Genomic DNA, 16,788 nt, shown 5'->3' with positions numbered 1-16,788 from the left:
GGGGCTTCTTTACTAACAAAGTCGCATAAACATACTCTATCCTCAAAAGAAAGAATCAAGAAAACTGTACTAATAATTACATCCAAATCAACTGCACTGGATGTCTCTTCTCTACAAGAGCATCCTGCAATATTATATGTATCGGAGCATCAGGTAGATATAGTGCGGCGACACAGTGGGCACTAAGTAGCACCAGTCGACATCCATCTATTGATGCAATAATGGTGATACATGTGCTCACAATAGAAAACTCGTATGGATTCTCCTTTAACAGTCACCTAAACATATACTACAATAATCTCAACCTCTATCAGAAAATAGAATCAAGAAAAATGTGCTAATAATTTCATCCGAGACAACTGAATCCCTCTCCCCTACAAGAGCATCTTGTAGATATAATGCGACAACAGAGTGAAACTATGTAGCACCAGTCTGACATTCATCTATTGATACAATCATGCATGGTGATACATGTGCTCACAAGGGAGAACTCGTATGGATTCTCCTCTAACAAAGTCGCCTAAACATATACTACAATAATCTCGACCTCTATCCTCAATTTTTTTTTACTACCAAAGTAAAGCTCATTAAACATTAAACAGTGAAAAGTATCTCACAATCAAATTCAAATAAGAATTAAAATGCTCCAAGTTTCTTTGATAAGTAAAATGCTTGAAGTCTCTAGCACTCTGTCTACTCCCTTAGCCTTCGAATGGTGCTCCTAACATTCACAAAGCTTGCAGTGTCAGAGCGTATAGGCACCCCCTGCTTTGACTTGGCCACAATCTTTGCAGTCCCAAATACCAAGAACCTTTCTCTTCACGGCGTACTTCCCACAGAACTCACAAAAATACTTGCTCTGCTGACTGACCTCAAATTTTTTAATCTGCTTCCTCAAACTAGCCCCATAACGGGTACCATACTTCCCGACAATACCGGCCTTCTTGGTCCTCTTAGTGATTTTGAGCAGTAATGGAAGCATTCTGAAAGAGGAAAGAGACGAGGGTTGAAGAAGACAACGTAGCAGCGGCAACTAACCCTACAATTCCTTTCCGCAAAAAATAGAATTAAGGAAAATGTGCTAATAATTGCATCCGAGTCAATTGGATGTCTCTCCCTACAAGAGCATCCTGCAACGTTATATTTACAGGATTATCCTGTAGATATAGCGCGGCGATGCAGTGGCACTGAGTAGCACCAATCGGCAATCGACATCTATCTATTGATGCAATAATGGTGATACATGTGCTCACAAGAGAGAACTCGTAGGGATTTTTCTCTAACAAAGTCGCCTAAACATATACTACAATAATTTCGACCTCTATGCCCAAAAAATACAATCAAGAAAATGTGTTATGATAATTACATCTAAGTCAACTGGATGCCTCTCTTCTACAAGAGCATCCTGCAACGCTATAGCTAGATATATACAGGAGCATGAGCATCCTGTATCTCAGTATGAGCATCTGACATCTCTGATCGGCAATGAAGATAACATATGTGAATACAATAGGCGATTAAGATGAATGAAACTATAAAAGCGCTGACGAAGTAGCGCAAGGCCCATGTCGACTGTTTTGGCTATGCCCAACTTGTAGTATTCCTAACTTGAGCAGTAGTGTGATGTGTGAAAGTCAAAGTCAATCATCCTTGTTTATACGTTAAAATAGTATTGTATTATTTGAGTGAAAGTTTTGAAAGATATACAAAATAAAGGAGTAATATCCAAAAATGTTATAGAATAATAAAGTATTTTTTCTCATTGCTTTCTCTTCTGATGTAATTCAAGTTAGTTTGTAGTTATGAAATGATGGAATAGAAGAAGAAAACAGATCTTGGGGATTCTCTTGCCGGAAATAACAAGCAAACACAAATCTCTTATTTCGTACTACTTATCTCTTTGCTCATGACAAAATAAACATATTGTGTTTGTAGGTTTGCATGTAGTTTTATCCTACTTGCTACTTTTCTCACTTTATTTGGTCTTTTTTGAATTAATTAAGACATATGCAACGCATTTTTTTTTTTCAAATTAACTAAAACACTTACAAATCATGTGCATTTTTTAAAAAGATATGATTTGCACACAGACTTAAATTTCAATTAATTAATACAGTTGTCAAGCAAATAAAAAGGAACAGAACTAGACATTCTAACTATGAAAATTACAAGCTATAAATATTATTCTAATACAGTTGTCATGTTGATATTCAGATGAATAAGAAGAACGAAAAGTAGATTAAGCATTTGCATTTATTTTCATTGTAATTGCTGACAATTTGAAGTCAGAAAATCATAATGACCTCATTCAAATTGCTCCCAATTTTAACTCATTATGATAGTAATAGTATTTGTTCCAATACTGTAAGTGTTTAAAATGACACCCCTTCGTGAAAGAACATAACTTTTTACTACAGAAAGCACTTATCCAGCCAATAAAGTCGTCTGATTTCAATAAATTTCCAATATAACCCCGGGTCCGCACTACAAAGCACATGACACACTTGTATTTAGAAAATGGGAAAGGGTTATATTTGCCCTTCTACAATCGAAAATAAGTTATATATATATTTGTCCTCCGTTATCCTTTTCCAACAAATACACCCCTACAGTCATACTTTAGAGCTATATTTACCTCTCACTCGTTAAAACTTCATTTTCAATTTTACAAAGTCACGTGTCATGCTCTTATTAAAGGAAAAAACCAGCCTTATTACCTCCTGCACCTTACCATTGCTTAACAATTCATGAGTCTGGTTTTCCCTAAAAGGAAAATGAGCGTTGCTACTTACTCTAGGTATTTTGTGTTTAAGAAGAGAAAGGCGTTATATCCTCACACATTGAAAAGGAGGGGTTGGAGAATACTTTAAAGTTGGTTGCAGTTGGAAACAGGTGCTTTGTTGACGATATGCACTATTATTCATATGTTTTGGGTTTTGTGCATGGCATATATCACTTCATGGAAAATAACTCACTGGAAACTAGGGCTATGCATATTAACGGCTAAATCAATAATCGGTTCGGGTTAATGGATTATTGGTTCGGGTATCGGGTGGTGCCCTGTGGTTATTGGATTATTGGGTCGGGTCATGGTTTGGCCATTTTTGTTAATGAGCGAACCGATAACCCGATAACCATTTATTTAATTACAATTCTACCTTTTTATATACAAAGACACTTTACTAAATTTAGGGTTACTTGATTTTCACTTCATAAACAGTCTCACGCGGCGATTTCACTTGATTAGTAAACTTTATTTTGCTTTACCTTGGAAAGAAAAGAAGTGGATCTCTTTTACATCTTCGACATTCTTTTCAACTCTCACTCGTTTCTGTGTTTTTGTATTTCTCTTTCGTTCAAAACCGTGCATGGGTTCTTTGTTCTTGAAAACTTTTTATGTGAAATCATAACAGTTAAAGCGATAACCGAACCGATAACAAACAATAATCAGTTAACCGATAACCCATTAACCGATATCTTAACGGTATACCATGTCTACAAATCGATAACCAATAAGTTAAATCGATAACTTTAAAACCCGAACGGAATCGACCGATATGCGGCCCCAGTGGAAACAAGTCTACTTTCCAATATCAAAGGAGCCAATTTCAAATGTCTACGGTGTACACGTTTTCTTGTAAGATTTGATGTTTCTAGCTTTACTTTTATCTGACGTGTTTAGGAAAAAGTCGTTGAGACGAAACAAATACTGCCAATTGTTTACGTCTTTCTTTGCTTTCGTTTCTAAGTTGAACAAAATTTCTGTTCAAATAATGAATAAGTTATAGGTGTTTGACAAAGATGAAATTTAATATGTTTTCTGGTATAAAAAACCACTTATTAATCTTCCTTCTGGTTACAATTGATGCGATCGACCATTTCTTTTTTGGCAGAAAACATACACTCAATACTGAGGAAAAACACCGTCTTAAATATTAAGATAACTTCGAGCCAAAATGGCATATTTTTACAGCAATTGGATCAAAATAGGCTGTCTTTTTTTTTTTATACCCAAATGGTCATTCAACGAAATACCCCAGTTACTGTTCATAGCAGCAACTTTTTTTTTTTTTTTTTTTTTTTTTTTTTTTTTTGCTATTTCGTGGATTGCTCCACGAAATAGCTTTTTTTTTTAATTTTTTTTTGCATTTCGTGGAACAATCCACGAAATAGCTTTTTTTTTTTTTTTTTTTTAATTTCGTGAAAAAAATGATTTTTTTTTTACATATCATGACACAATCCACGAAATAGATGTTTTTTTTATTTTATTTCGTGAATAAAAAAAGAAATAGGAAATTATAATTTTTTTTTTTGTTTTTGCATTTCGTGTATTAAAAAACGAAATAGGATAAAAAAATTTCTAATTTCGTTCGTATAAAAAGGAAATTGAAAATATATATATATATATATATATATATATATTATTTCGTGTATTAATGAAGGAAATTGATTTGTTTTTTTATTTTTTTTGCATTTCGTAATCTAATGAACGAAATAGGTTTTTTTTTTTTTTGTATTTAGTGAATAAAAAAACGAAATAGGAAATTATATACATATATATATATATATATATTGCATTTCGTGTATTAAAAAACGAAATAGGAAAATAAAAAATAGGAATATATATATATATATATATATATATATTTCATTCATGTACCAATGAAATAGGATGAATATATATATATATATTTTTGTGTTTCATTTATAAAAACATTTATATATTCACGAAATAAAAAAAAATCTTATTTCGTTTTTTAATAAACGAAAAAAAAAATAGTTGTAAAGTCAAGACATAACTTTATTTTAAATATAAATATAATTCTAAAAAATATAGGGAGAAAAACTAGTTGTAAAGTCGTCAAACTTTAGATGGTCATAACTTTGCGCTCGGACGTCCGATTTACGCGATTTTTTTTTTGATTTTGGGTATTTTTCCGAGATCTATGCACACAAACTGCCACAAGGCGGTTTGGCCGAGCCGATTTTTAAAAAAACGCCTTTTATCACATTCAATTTCAATTTTTCCCCAAATTGGCATGAAATTTTCAGTTTTATTTACTTATAAGATGATGATACGCAATAGATTTCAACGTAAAAATCCAGGGATAATGTATCTCTGAATGTCAATTTCACTTCTGCGGTTTCAATTTTTGAAAATAAAGCTGACTAATTTTCTCGATATATAAAGTTGACTAAAAATGGCTTTTAATCAATTTGGAATATATATATATATAAGATCAATTTCAAAAATATATAAAAAAAACTATTTTTTTTTTTATATTTCGTGGATTGTTCCACGAAATGCAAAATAAAAAATAAAAAAAAACAGTTTTAAATTAAAAAATAAAACAGTTTCGTTAATATAAATAAAACTGTTTTTTTTTTTTTTTTTTTGCATTTCGTGGAACAATCCACGAAATATGTTTTTTTTTTATTTTTTATTTTGCATTTCGTGGAACAATCCACAAAATATTTCATTGGTACATGAATGAAATATATATATATATTCCTATTTCATTTTTATATAAACGAAATGAAAATAAAATTATTTTCCTATTTCGTTTTTTAATACACGAAATGCAAAAAATATATATATATATGTATATAATTTCCTATTTCGTTTTTTTATTCACTAAATACAAAAAAAAAACCTATTTCGTTCATTAGATTACGAAATGCAAAATAAAAAAACAAATCAATTTCCTTCATTAATACACGAAATAATATATATATATATATATATATATATATATATATATTTTCCAATTTCCTTTTTATACGAACAAAATTAGAAAAAAATTTATCCTATTTCGTTTTTTAATACACGAAATGCAAAAACAAAAAAAAAATTATAATTTCCTATTTCTTTTTTTATTCACGAAATAAAATAAAAAAACATATATTTCGTGGATTGTGTCATGATATGTAAAAAAAAATCATTTTTTTCACGAAATTAAAAAAAAAAAAAAAAAAAAAACTATTTCGTGGATTGTTCCACAAAATGCAAAAAAAAATTAAAAAAAAAGCTATTTCGTGAAACAATCCACGAAATAGCAAAAAAAAAAAAAAAAAAAAAAAAAGAGTTGCTGCTATGAACAGTAACTGGGATATTTCGTTGAATGATCTAACGAAATACCCATTTGGGTAAAAAAAAAAAAAAGACAGTCTATTTTGATCTAATTGCTGTAAAAATATGCCATTTTAGCTCCGGACTCAGATAACTTCAGTCAAGATACGTAGTAATAAAAAGAAAGGCCTTCTTAGACCTAATGCAGAAGCTCGGTTGTCGGCTGAACCCAAAGCTCGGTTTTGAACTTTTAACAAAAGACAACTTGTATTGATAAATTACAATTCGAGAAGAAATTGTTTTTAACTGATCATTAATCAACAAAGTTGCATAATAGCCGATCTCAAACTGGGAAAAAAAAAACAAAATGCATACTCTCTTTCCACTTCCTCCTCTTAGTACAAAAATGAAAGCTCAAAATAAGCTAGCGCTACTAATACTAGGACATAGGAAGGTAGCCTAGTCCAGCTTTATCCTGTCAATGTCAGTCATGATCCCTTCAAGCTGGAAAACAAACATGGAAGAGATGGCAATCAAGATAAGCACATTGCATGAGTATAAGCCTTGTTTGGATAGGTTTATTTTAAGCGGCTTATAAGCTGTTTGCAGCTTATAAACTGAAAAAAAATAAGTTGGGATAACCCAACTTATTTTTTGTGGCTTATAACAGTTTATAAGCTGCTTTAGATAAGCTAAGTCAAACTGGCTCAATTATTTTTTTGAGCTAATTTTAAGCACAAAATGACTTTAAGTTGACCAGCCAAACACTCAAAAAAGCTGAAAACAGCTTATAAGCAACTTATAAGCCAATCCAAACGGGCTCTATGTTACAAGAGAGAATGAAAACCACGGCTGAGAGTGTTTTACAAGAATTACCTTCACAATCTGACGCAAAAAGTAATCACCATACTTCTTGGCCGGTTTAGATTCTACTACACGGATCATGTCCTGGAATAAAAAATAACATGAATCATTTTGCAGAATGTATGACACATTTACTACCTCGGGTAAGAACTAGCACAGGAACTAGAATTTCACATGTATTTCTCGCCCAAGACTAATAGTACTGAAGGCTACTGGAAAGAATTTCCAAAAGTTAAATGACACTGGAACTAGAAAAACAATCACCACAGTAATTATTTGCATCTCTTGAGAATGATGACAAAGGTAGATGCAGAAAAACAGTTGACTACCTGAACTACTCAAAAAGGCATTATTTTGAATATATGATCAAACAAGAATAACAGGCATAAAACTCCAGGCAAATTACCTAGACTAATTTTAATAAATAATGTTGTTGGCCACCTATTACCCAATGGAGAAAGGAGTAAACAGATTAAAACAGAAAGTTACAGAACATGTGCTCCTTACTTCATCAATGTAGAAATCTACATCAGCATTAGAAGTTATCTTGCCAACGGAATCGACAGCATGTGTTTTGTGCTTGTATGTCATCAAAATTGTCCTGTGTAACATTGAACTCAGTATATAAGCCAACAAAATCATAGATCACAACTGAAAATTTGTATCATAATAACAAACCTAAGTTGCATGGACTCTTCACTTTCAATGTTGCACCCGTGTCGGATTCTCCAAAACTACACTACTTTTGGAGAATCCGACACGCGCCCATTGAACATTTTTGAAGAGTGCGAGCAACATAGTAACAAACCCACTAAATACATAAGATGTTTGAGACCTTAGAGTGGGTTCATCAACTTCCATGTAATTTGCAAGCTTCCCCAGGGAGATTGTTGAATACACTTTCAAAAAGGTCCTAACACCGGCCAATAATTGTTGCTGCTTCACTTCATAAAGGAACAGCTTCAGCTGTAGCCTATAGGCATCCTGAAGCAGACAACATAAAAATTTAACAGCACTGCCATAGCTGAGTAAAAGCTGAAAAAATGTGTCGTGATGGGAGCATACAGAGCCATCAGTCCATTGTCGTTCGAAATGTGCAGTCAAGAAATGAGACATGAAGCAATACTACACATGAACTACACAAGGATAATTGCATCGACTGGAGGAGCAAATTGGATGCAATCGAAGAAAACATTTCTAGTAATAGATGAACATTTTCTTTGAAAAGGTAAGTATTATTGATATCAAAACTAGCACTAAGAAAGTATTTTTTTTATTTTTTTATTTTTAAAAAAAGGTCAACCCTGGCTATCTACACAAAAGATTCTATAAATGGTAATAGGATATCTAATAAATGAACATTTTCATAGGATTGAGGAGAACAATGTTTAAACTCAGCTTGCAAGTGGGATAGAAAGGTCCAGAAATCAAGTCCAATTAAAACAGGTCTGGCAAGAATATACCTGGTTATAATTTACAAGAGGCTCCTCAAAACTTGGAGCAGAGGGAGTAATAAACTTAGGGCATGCATATGAGAAGAGCTCATCATAGAGTGCAAATGCCTCATCATCATATCTTTGCATTCTCGCCATCTTCTCACCATACTTCTCTCTTAATTGAGAATTCACAGTTTCTTCAACAAGTTTCACTTGAGGGCACAGTGACAAAGATATAGCCAACAGGGCGTACATCTGCTCATTTTTCTTCAGTATCTGCTCGTACTGAGGTGACTTCTGGTGATACTGTTTTGTCTTATAAATATATAGAAGGATTTTGTTAAATTCATGGATAGCCTCTACATACCTGTAACACGGTGAATCCAGTTTCCAGATTAGAGAAAACGAAATTACTCCGCTAAAGCAAAAGTAAATACACCTAGAACTTCGAGCACTTGGAGATTGGTGAGGTGGCTCCTTGATTAAAGATGCCCACACACCCCAAGAAAAAACAGAGAATCACCCCTTTCCCCAGACTGAAATCTAATCACGTGATTAAGAAAACTAAAAGATCTGAATTCCACTGTTATTACGAATTGTCTGTAAAGCAGCAATATTAAACAATATCTTCTTTTGAGAAGGATTGAGTTTTTTTTTTTTTTGTGGTTACCCCTCCCCAGGAGCTCCCTCCTTTGCTCCCTTGGTGACTCGAACTCGCAACCTTCGGGTTGAAAGTGGAGGGCGCTTACCATCTGAGCAACCCCCTCTTGTCCAAATCTTTTCTTTTTCTAGGAAAAGTAACATACCCTAACAGTTTAATAAAAAGAAAAGAGCATATAACTCCCTAATACCAGACAGGTAATGAAGTTGCAAATTATATGACCAATGTCCTCTACTGCATATTTTCTTCAGTTTCCAATGACAAAAAACATCAGTCGTTTCCCAACAGTTCAGCTAGTTTCTTTAATTTGATAATAACATTATGACGAGCAATATTACGCAACATGAAAGGAATGCATAGTTTAAGATAAACTGTTAGTAATAACAATATAAAGTGCACATGATAATATAGAACTGTGTAGTACATATGACATTAATGCAAGAGTTGGGACAAAATAAATACCAACATACCTCCTCAACATAAGATTAGCAAAGCCGTAGTGATATATTGTGGTTATGTGACTTCCAATAACACTGGTGTAAACACCTTGCTGCGTTATGTCAATTGGACGTAAGCACTTCAAGCCAGTATGATAATCACCCAACAAACAATGAACTCTAAGCAAGCCTATCATGCTGAAATAGCCCAAAACCTTCAAGACATTACTTCCACCACTGTAATCATACCCATCAGTAGCAGTAAACTCTTCAAGACCTTCCTTCTCCCTCTCCAATATTTGGATTATCGTCGATTTCTCCACAAGGGCTTGTAAGAAGTTGAGGACGCCGTAGACATTCCAAGCCTGATAAACATCATTTAGAGATTTGTTTAAGACAAGAGGATCATAAATGATTTATGTGAATCATAATACAGAAATATATTGGTAAATGTCCAAGTCAGGCTTGACAACTAATCCAATCTCCTCATCTAATGGCCACTTGGCACTTTAATACTTAATATCCATCAATACCATAACTTTCTCCCATCACTAAAGCCAATATAGCCTTGCTTATTCATGCATGAACACCAAATGTCAATGGAAGACCTTAGATACAAGCTAAAGAGCAACTCTTATTCAACCACCAGCAATGTATGACCTTAGCTACAGGCTAAAAATCAACTACATTACTTGAATGCAACACATCAATGCCCCTGGTAATAAACTGAAAACCAGATTAAAAAATGCCAGAAAACAATGTCGCAAGATGTACGGGTCAGAAACAATGTTACAGGATAAATTTACTGCATTATAACATATGCACATACAGACAATTCATATAACCAATAATTCAGTTTTATCTAAAACAACGTTATCACCAATGTTAAGAGAGTAAATACACAAACAATAATGAAAAGCAAGAGAAAATGTTAGAAAGATCTTTACAAGTAAAATAGAGAACTAACTGAACAAGTATTTCAGATAATCTTATAACTCAGACAATATTAATATGTTAAACTAAAGGGAAGAAGAAAAGTCATGGTAATCTGTAAGCTACCTGGTCATATTGCTTCAGCAATGCAATCTCCTCAGCAGTTTTGTTCTTCATCTTTGCACGGTATTGACAGAATGCCTGGAATTGGTATACAAACTCATCTACCATGTCCCACAACCACTGGTTTGGCAATTGCATGTTGACCACACCGTGCAGCACCACCTACAGCAATGCACAGTCTATATGTAAGACTCTAGATTTATTTCACAAGGCCAATAAATATCTTTGTTCCAAGGCTTCAAAATCAGTGAACCATAGATACCAAAATATATACTGTAAGTAAGTGCATTCATTAATAAATAAATGAAATACATCCATACTGCAAGACAAACATAGTACTGCCCCAATTTTGTCCATTTATGAAATATATGCTATTAACCTAAAATGGATACCCAAAAAGGAGATATTATATATATAATCCAAAGATACGAGGGGGGGGGGGGGGGGGGGAGAGAGAGATTTATACAGTACAAACACTTAACAGTTCTCTATGCAAAGAAATTTTATATAATAATACTTACTCATAATCAAACAAAGTGAAAGGTAATTATAAGACTAACAAGATTATATTGGAGTTAATGTTGGGCTGCTAAAGTCCAACATATCCACAAGATGAGTGTTGCCGAGATGCAAATGCTAAAATGGATGTGTGGCATACAAGACTAGATTTATTAAAACAACCACATTCGACAGAAGGTGCATGCAGCACGTACTGAGGATAAAACGAGAAAAGTTCGCTTTGGGATTGGTTGTTCGTGGGTGTGAAACCATGGTAAGTGAAGGTTTTTAAAGGGCACGGGGTAGACCTAAAATTACATCGAAGAAATTTGTTTTGAAAGATCTATAAACTCTTGTAATTCATGCAGACTTTTCTTTTGAAAGATAAAGCAGAATACAACTTCCAACCGTCACAATTTTTTTTTCTAGTACAAACAATGTATTTATATGATACTCTTTTTGTTTTGGAGTATCCCAAATTTTTAACACTATTAATAATACTATTCAATACAACTTCCAACAGCCAAAAATTCAGATCCATTTAACTATCCAATTTTAAGCGTAAGTGGCTTTCTCTATCTAACTTTTCAACCACTATGTTACTATTTTCTTCCACTACCACAAGTACAATACACAAGTCAAATATATTTTCCTTAAGTAATAACACGCGTCAAACTAACATCCTAAACTCCGGGTCTAGTCAAAGATGAGCAATATACGAGTGTATATCACCTAACATGAGACAAGATTAGTAGTCATGGCTCTAGCAAGGACTTCCTGAGAGTTATTTGAACACCTCAAAGAGAGAAGCCACAAAAGATGTCATCAATATTTCACTAACATGATACAAAAGAAGCAAACTATCTAGCAAATAATGTTATTTCTCCTGCATATGAGTCACCGATCATAAAATAAATAAGACTAACTACCACAAGAATTGAAAATATCAAAAACGACAAAAGCATACAAAGATACAACAGTTTTCTGCACATTATATGCCAAACAAATACAGAAAAATAAGCAAAAATGCCTATATACAACTACAAGGAAACAGTGAAACGCTGTTCCAAGTTCCAATAAAACATCTATAGTTAAATATTTTAGTCTCAGATCCAACTTAAGAACCCCATGAGCTACTATAGTTACGAAAGATCTATTCTGAGTAGCAACAATTTTGATAAAAATGATTCTTTTAGGCTTATGGAGTACAATTTAGAGGGGAAATCATGTCATCCCCCTCACTCTATTCTGGTTATTTTCCTTATATGGAGAATGTGCATGATTTAGGAAGTCTTTTTATTCTACTTGTTGACATGTATGTGAGTAGAACCAAAGAAAACATCTAGGGGTAGTTTGGTAGGGTGTATTAGGCAGAATAATTCTGGTATAAAATTTTAGTACAATGTTGGGTTGCAAGGTTAAGTCTAGTACAACTAATACCAGTATTACTTACACACCTTATTCAGTAATATTCTTATACATAGTAAATTATGGCATTAACAACACTGGTACTATATTTAAACTTATACACGGATACACCTCTTCAGTACTATCAGAAATTAGACAATGGACCGGTCGATAAGAAATAATCCCAGCATTACTACTGGCATTATTTGTCTTCGAACCAAAACCCCCTAGTGTTAAAGAATCCAAATTATGGAGAGTTGGAGTAAAACCGGATAACACATCAAAAAATTTGATAAAAGGGCACTAAAGCTGACATATTTAACGAAGAAGAAAAGCCTAAGAAACCTAATCCTACAATCCTAATTCACATACGATGTTACTGAAACAGCTAAACCAGATAACATAAAATAACACATCAAAAAAAATTGGATAAAAAGGCACTAAAATTGACATAACGAAGAAGAAAATCATAAGGAAACTAATCCTGACAACCAGAATTCAAATATTATGTTACAGAAACAGCTAAACCATGTAACACATAACAACACATCAAAAATGGATATAAAGGCACTAAATTGCCATCTTTAACCAGGAAGAAAAAACTATAAGAAACCTAATCCTGACAATCCTCATTCCAATATTATGTTACATAAACAGCTAAACCGGATAACACAAAACAACACAATCAAAGGGGGGACAAAAAGGCCTTAAAAACAACATATCTAACAAAGAAAAACAAACCTGAAAAAGGCTGCAATAATTATCCCAAGAATCAATCCTTTGTCTAAGAGTAGGAGAAAGCCTAGCATACAAATGACGAAACCACATCTCACGATAAAGCAAACAGAAAACATGGTCATTATCAACGTAAGCAGCAACAGCATCAACTGAAGGCCAAGGTGTTTCCTTAAACATACGGTCACTCAATGTCTGGAAAGATGTTTCATACATCTGGTGAATCTCGTATACATTCTTCTCTCTTATGTGTCTGTATAGATGAACTACGAATGATTTTACCGAATCGGGTACGAAATTCGGGTCGTATGGAGATGCATCGGGTTGTTTCTGTGGGTACCCACCGTCTTCGTATTCGTAGGAAGCTGCTGCCATTGTTAGGGTTTCAAGGGTTTGGGTCAGTGGACGGACAGTGGTGAAGAAGGAGGTTTTTGGTTCTGTTTCTTGACCTAAGGAATCTAGTGGAGAAGATGTGGGCTTGTTGGGCTTTATTTTGGTTTTTGGGCTTTTTATTGCTGAGGAGGTGCTTTTGGAAATATCCGCGGCCTGTTTTTCGTTGCAGTACATTTTTTTTGCGCGGATTGCCCTTCCTTTGGAGTGGTTTTTAAATTTTGCCCCTCATATTTGTGGTCTTTAAATTATGCCCCTCATATTACTGGTCTTTAATTTTTGCCCTTTGCGTTGCAACCCTGAGCGTTCACGCAGAAATCATGAGGTTTTGGGTTCGAACCCCCGCTCAAGCATAAATTAAAAAAAAAATTGAAAAGGCAAGATTTGGCTCGCGTGTATGCCCGACCGGGCATACACTTGTTAAGGAATTACCAAAGTTATGCTGGACCCGGCATACTCTGCCTTATGGGCAGACTTGGCATAAGTATGTCGGGTCCGGCATAACTTTGGTAATTCATTAACAAGTTTATGCCGGGTCCAGCATAACTTTGATAATTCCTTAACAAGTTTATGCCTGGTCAGCCATATTTATGGACAAACTTTTAATGGGACCAGACCAGTAAATCATGACAAACCAATAAAGAATGTGGATGTTTTGTTCTAACTAAATGTATCTTAATGCATATTCAGGTCTTAAAATGTTGCAAACGTACCTCAGTCTGATAGTATTTGCACTTACCAAGTTGTGCAAATTGACACATCCTACGATGCACCCGTAGATAAAATATAAAAACAATATCAACCTTTTATGAGCATGTTTTGTTTCTGCCAATGTATGATCTGTTTCTTTCACAGCGTTACTGCTTTGCTGATGTTAAGTTCAATTTGGTTGCCAATATGCGGAGTTTGAACTAACCAAATTTGGCTTATAAAATAAAGTCTATGTCTTAAGGAAAAGTTAAGTCTTATGGGACATACTTTTACTTATGCCTTAACTAAAAGTCTGCCCCATAAGTCATAACTAGGAAAAGACTTTTAGTTAAGGCTTAACTAAAAGTTTGCCCATAAATATGCCGAATCCGGCATAAACTTATAAAGGAATTACCAAAGTTATGCCGGATCCGGCATACTTATGCCAAGTCTGCCCATAAGGCATAAGTATACCGGGCCCGGCATAAATTTGGTAATTCCTTAACAAGGGTATGCTGGTGGGGGCATAGCGAAATTTAAATTCTGTCTTGCGATTTTTTTAAAAATTTTTGACTGAGTGGGGTTCGAACCTGGAACCCATGAATTTTAGCCGAAGGGTAAAATTTAAAGATTTCAAATATGAGGGGCAAAATTTAAAGACCACCCCAAAAGAAGGGCAATTCTGCGAATTGCCCGTTGCAGTATTTGGAAGTTTTTGCGCGGATTGGCCTTCTTTTTGGAGTGGTCTTTAATTTTTGTCCCCCAAATTGGTGGTCTTTTATATTTGCCCTTCGCTTAACACCCGGAGGTCTGGATTCGAATCCAAGCTCAGTATAAAAACAAAATATCGCAAGACATAAGTTGGGATTTGCAGGGCAGAAGTTGGGATTCGCAAGACATAAGTTGAACCCTAACTTATGCCTTAAGGCATAGGTTTGCAAATTTATTTTTTATTTTTCTTGCCTTAAGGCAGAGTTTGAAACCTAACTTATGCCTTGCGATTTTTTAAAAAAATTTTGACTGAGCAGAAGTTCGAACCCGAAACCAAGGAGCTTTAGCGAAGGACAAAAATTAAAAACCAGTGATTTGAGGGACAAAAATTAAAGACCAGCCCCAACAAAGTGAAATCCTGTAAATTGCCTGAATATTTGTTGGGTCATTTGCACTTCTGTTCCTAGTTGGTGCTGGTCTTTAATTTTTGTCCTTCAAAGGGTTGGTCTTCCATTTTTTCCTTTTAAAATCGAACTTATGTTTAGAGGGCATAAATTGCGCATCATAATATTCATAAGTTTTTCCAGTGCATTTAAAAAATTTATGCCCCGCTAAACATAAGTTCGATTTTGAAGAAAAAAATTAAAGAACAGACCATTTGAAGGACCCCCCGACAAACCATACAATTACTTCGCATTTGATTGGTTGTATCAAAACTTGAGTCAACAGGTAAAAATTTCATTGGGTGGCTAGTATTCACCTTATTATTTAAGTTAATATTTCTATTTTTCTAGTAATTAATTTAACTTGATTCAGTCTTATTAGAGTCCTAGCTCCATGATCTTTTTATTCATTTCGTTGTATTGAAATTTGAGTCAATTTGATAGTATATTTAGCTTTAAATAAAAATTTAATGAGTGACCAGTTCCCGCCATGTTATTTAAGATTTATCCAAAAAATTTAAATTATTTAATTTTGCTCCTCCTTCTTCTTCCTCTTCCGCTTCTTCTAAACTAGTTGAATATCTGGTAAGTTTGTTTATCCAAGATATGTTAGTTGGAACCTTCGTTTTCACTTGAGAAAAGGGCATATGGTCCCTTAACTATGAGAGTAGATTCAAAATAGTCCCTTAAGTATCACTTGACAGTTTTGGTTCTTTCAGTTTGCCACAAGTTAACGAATAGAGTTTGATGAATATTTTGTCGTAGACTAAAAGTGTTAACTTTTGGCGAACTTAAAGGACTAAAACTGTTAACTGCATACTTAAGGGACTATTTTGAACCTACTCTCATAGTTAAGGGACCATTTATGTCCTTTACTCTTTTCACTTCCTTCTAGCACTCTAATGTATTTAATGAGAAATTGAGCTTAGTAATTCAAACTTCAGATATACATGTCTAAAATTTGGGACTAAATTGTTTGAAGCTTGGCCTGCCATATGTCTAAGTTTATTTTTAAAGCGACTAAACTTATAGAACTTATAAACTTCATCTTAAAGATGAGTCCTGAATCGGCTATATGTGCACTTTCCCCTAATTCTAATCACAAGGATATCTTACAGGGTGAAAAACGCGGCCACTTTTTGGTTTGAAGGAGAAATGCAAGCCTGAAACACTATAACATTCTACAAATGCTTACCTGGTAGACAATTTTAGACATTTTGTAATTTATGTTCCACATGGAAGTAATATTTGAAGTCCCAATAGGCCTGACATACAATTTAAAACATAACTTGTCACTATGTTTATTTTCACGTTAGCAAAATTACTAAAACATGAATTTTTTGTATCTATTTAGCTGTGTCGCATATCATCCAAAAAAACAAAAAGATGC

The 16,788-nt window shown here is 33.9% G+C and overlaps 1 protein-coding gene and 1 pseudogene across 1 annotated transcript; both read right to left on the bottom strand.

The window, feature by feature from the left end:
* Nucleotides 1-417: 417 nt before the first annotated feature.
* Nucleotides 418-1,339, bottom strand: LOC132638313 (large ribosomal subunit protein eL43z-like; annotated as a pseudogene).
* A 4,971-nt stretch (nucleotides 1,340-6,310) lies between these two features.
* LOC132635652 (uncharacterized) lies at nucleotides 6,311-13,649 on the bottom strand. Its single transcript, XM_060352127.1, has 8 exons — nucleotides 13,171-13,649; nucleotides 10,528-10,686; nucleotides 9,502-9,833; nucleotides 8,398-8,737; nucleotides 7,770-7,918; nucleotides 7,442-7,535; nucleotides 6,947-7,018; nucleotides 6,311-6,574 (listed from the first exon to the last, which is right to left on the bottom strand). Exons 1-8 carry the CDS (start codon nucleotides 13,537-13,539, stop codon nucleotides 6,530-6,532), a joined length of 1,560 nt encoding a protein of 519 aa, XP_060208110.1. The 5' UTR covers nucleotides 13,540-13,649; the 3' UTR covers nucleotides 6,311-6,529.
* Between the last annotated feature and the right edge of the window lie 3,139 nt (nucleotides 13,650-16,788).

The sequence above is a fragment of the Lycium barbarum genome, chromosome 4 (assembly GCF_019175385.1).
Source record: "Lycium barbarum isolate Lr01 chromosome 4, ASM1917538v2, whole genome shotgun sequence".
Lineage (NCBI taxonomy): Eukaryota > Viridiplantae > Streptophyta > Magnoliopsida > Solanales > Solanaceae > Lycium > Lycium barbarum.
This window is presented reverse-complemented; position numbering and strand designations above follow the sequence as displayed.

Excerpts from the sequence above, each read along its gene's own strand:
- LOC132635652 (XM_060352127.1), bottom strand. The coding sequence starts at position 13,539 with ATGGCAGCAGCTTCCTACGAATACGAAGACGGTGGGTACCCACAGAAA. Across the intron at positions 7,019-7,441 it reads TAGATTTCTACATTGATGAA|GACATGATCCGTGTAGTAGA; the intron begins GTAAGGAGCACA and ends TTTTTATTCCAG. Across the intron at positions 6,575-6,946 it reads TTTTGCGTCAGATTGTGAAG|CTTGAAGGGATCATGACTGA; the intron begins GTAATTCTTGTA and ends TTTGTTTTCCAG.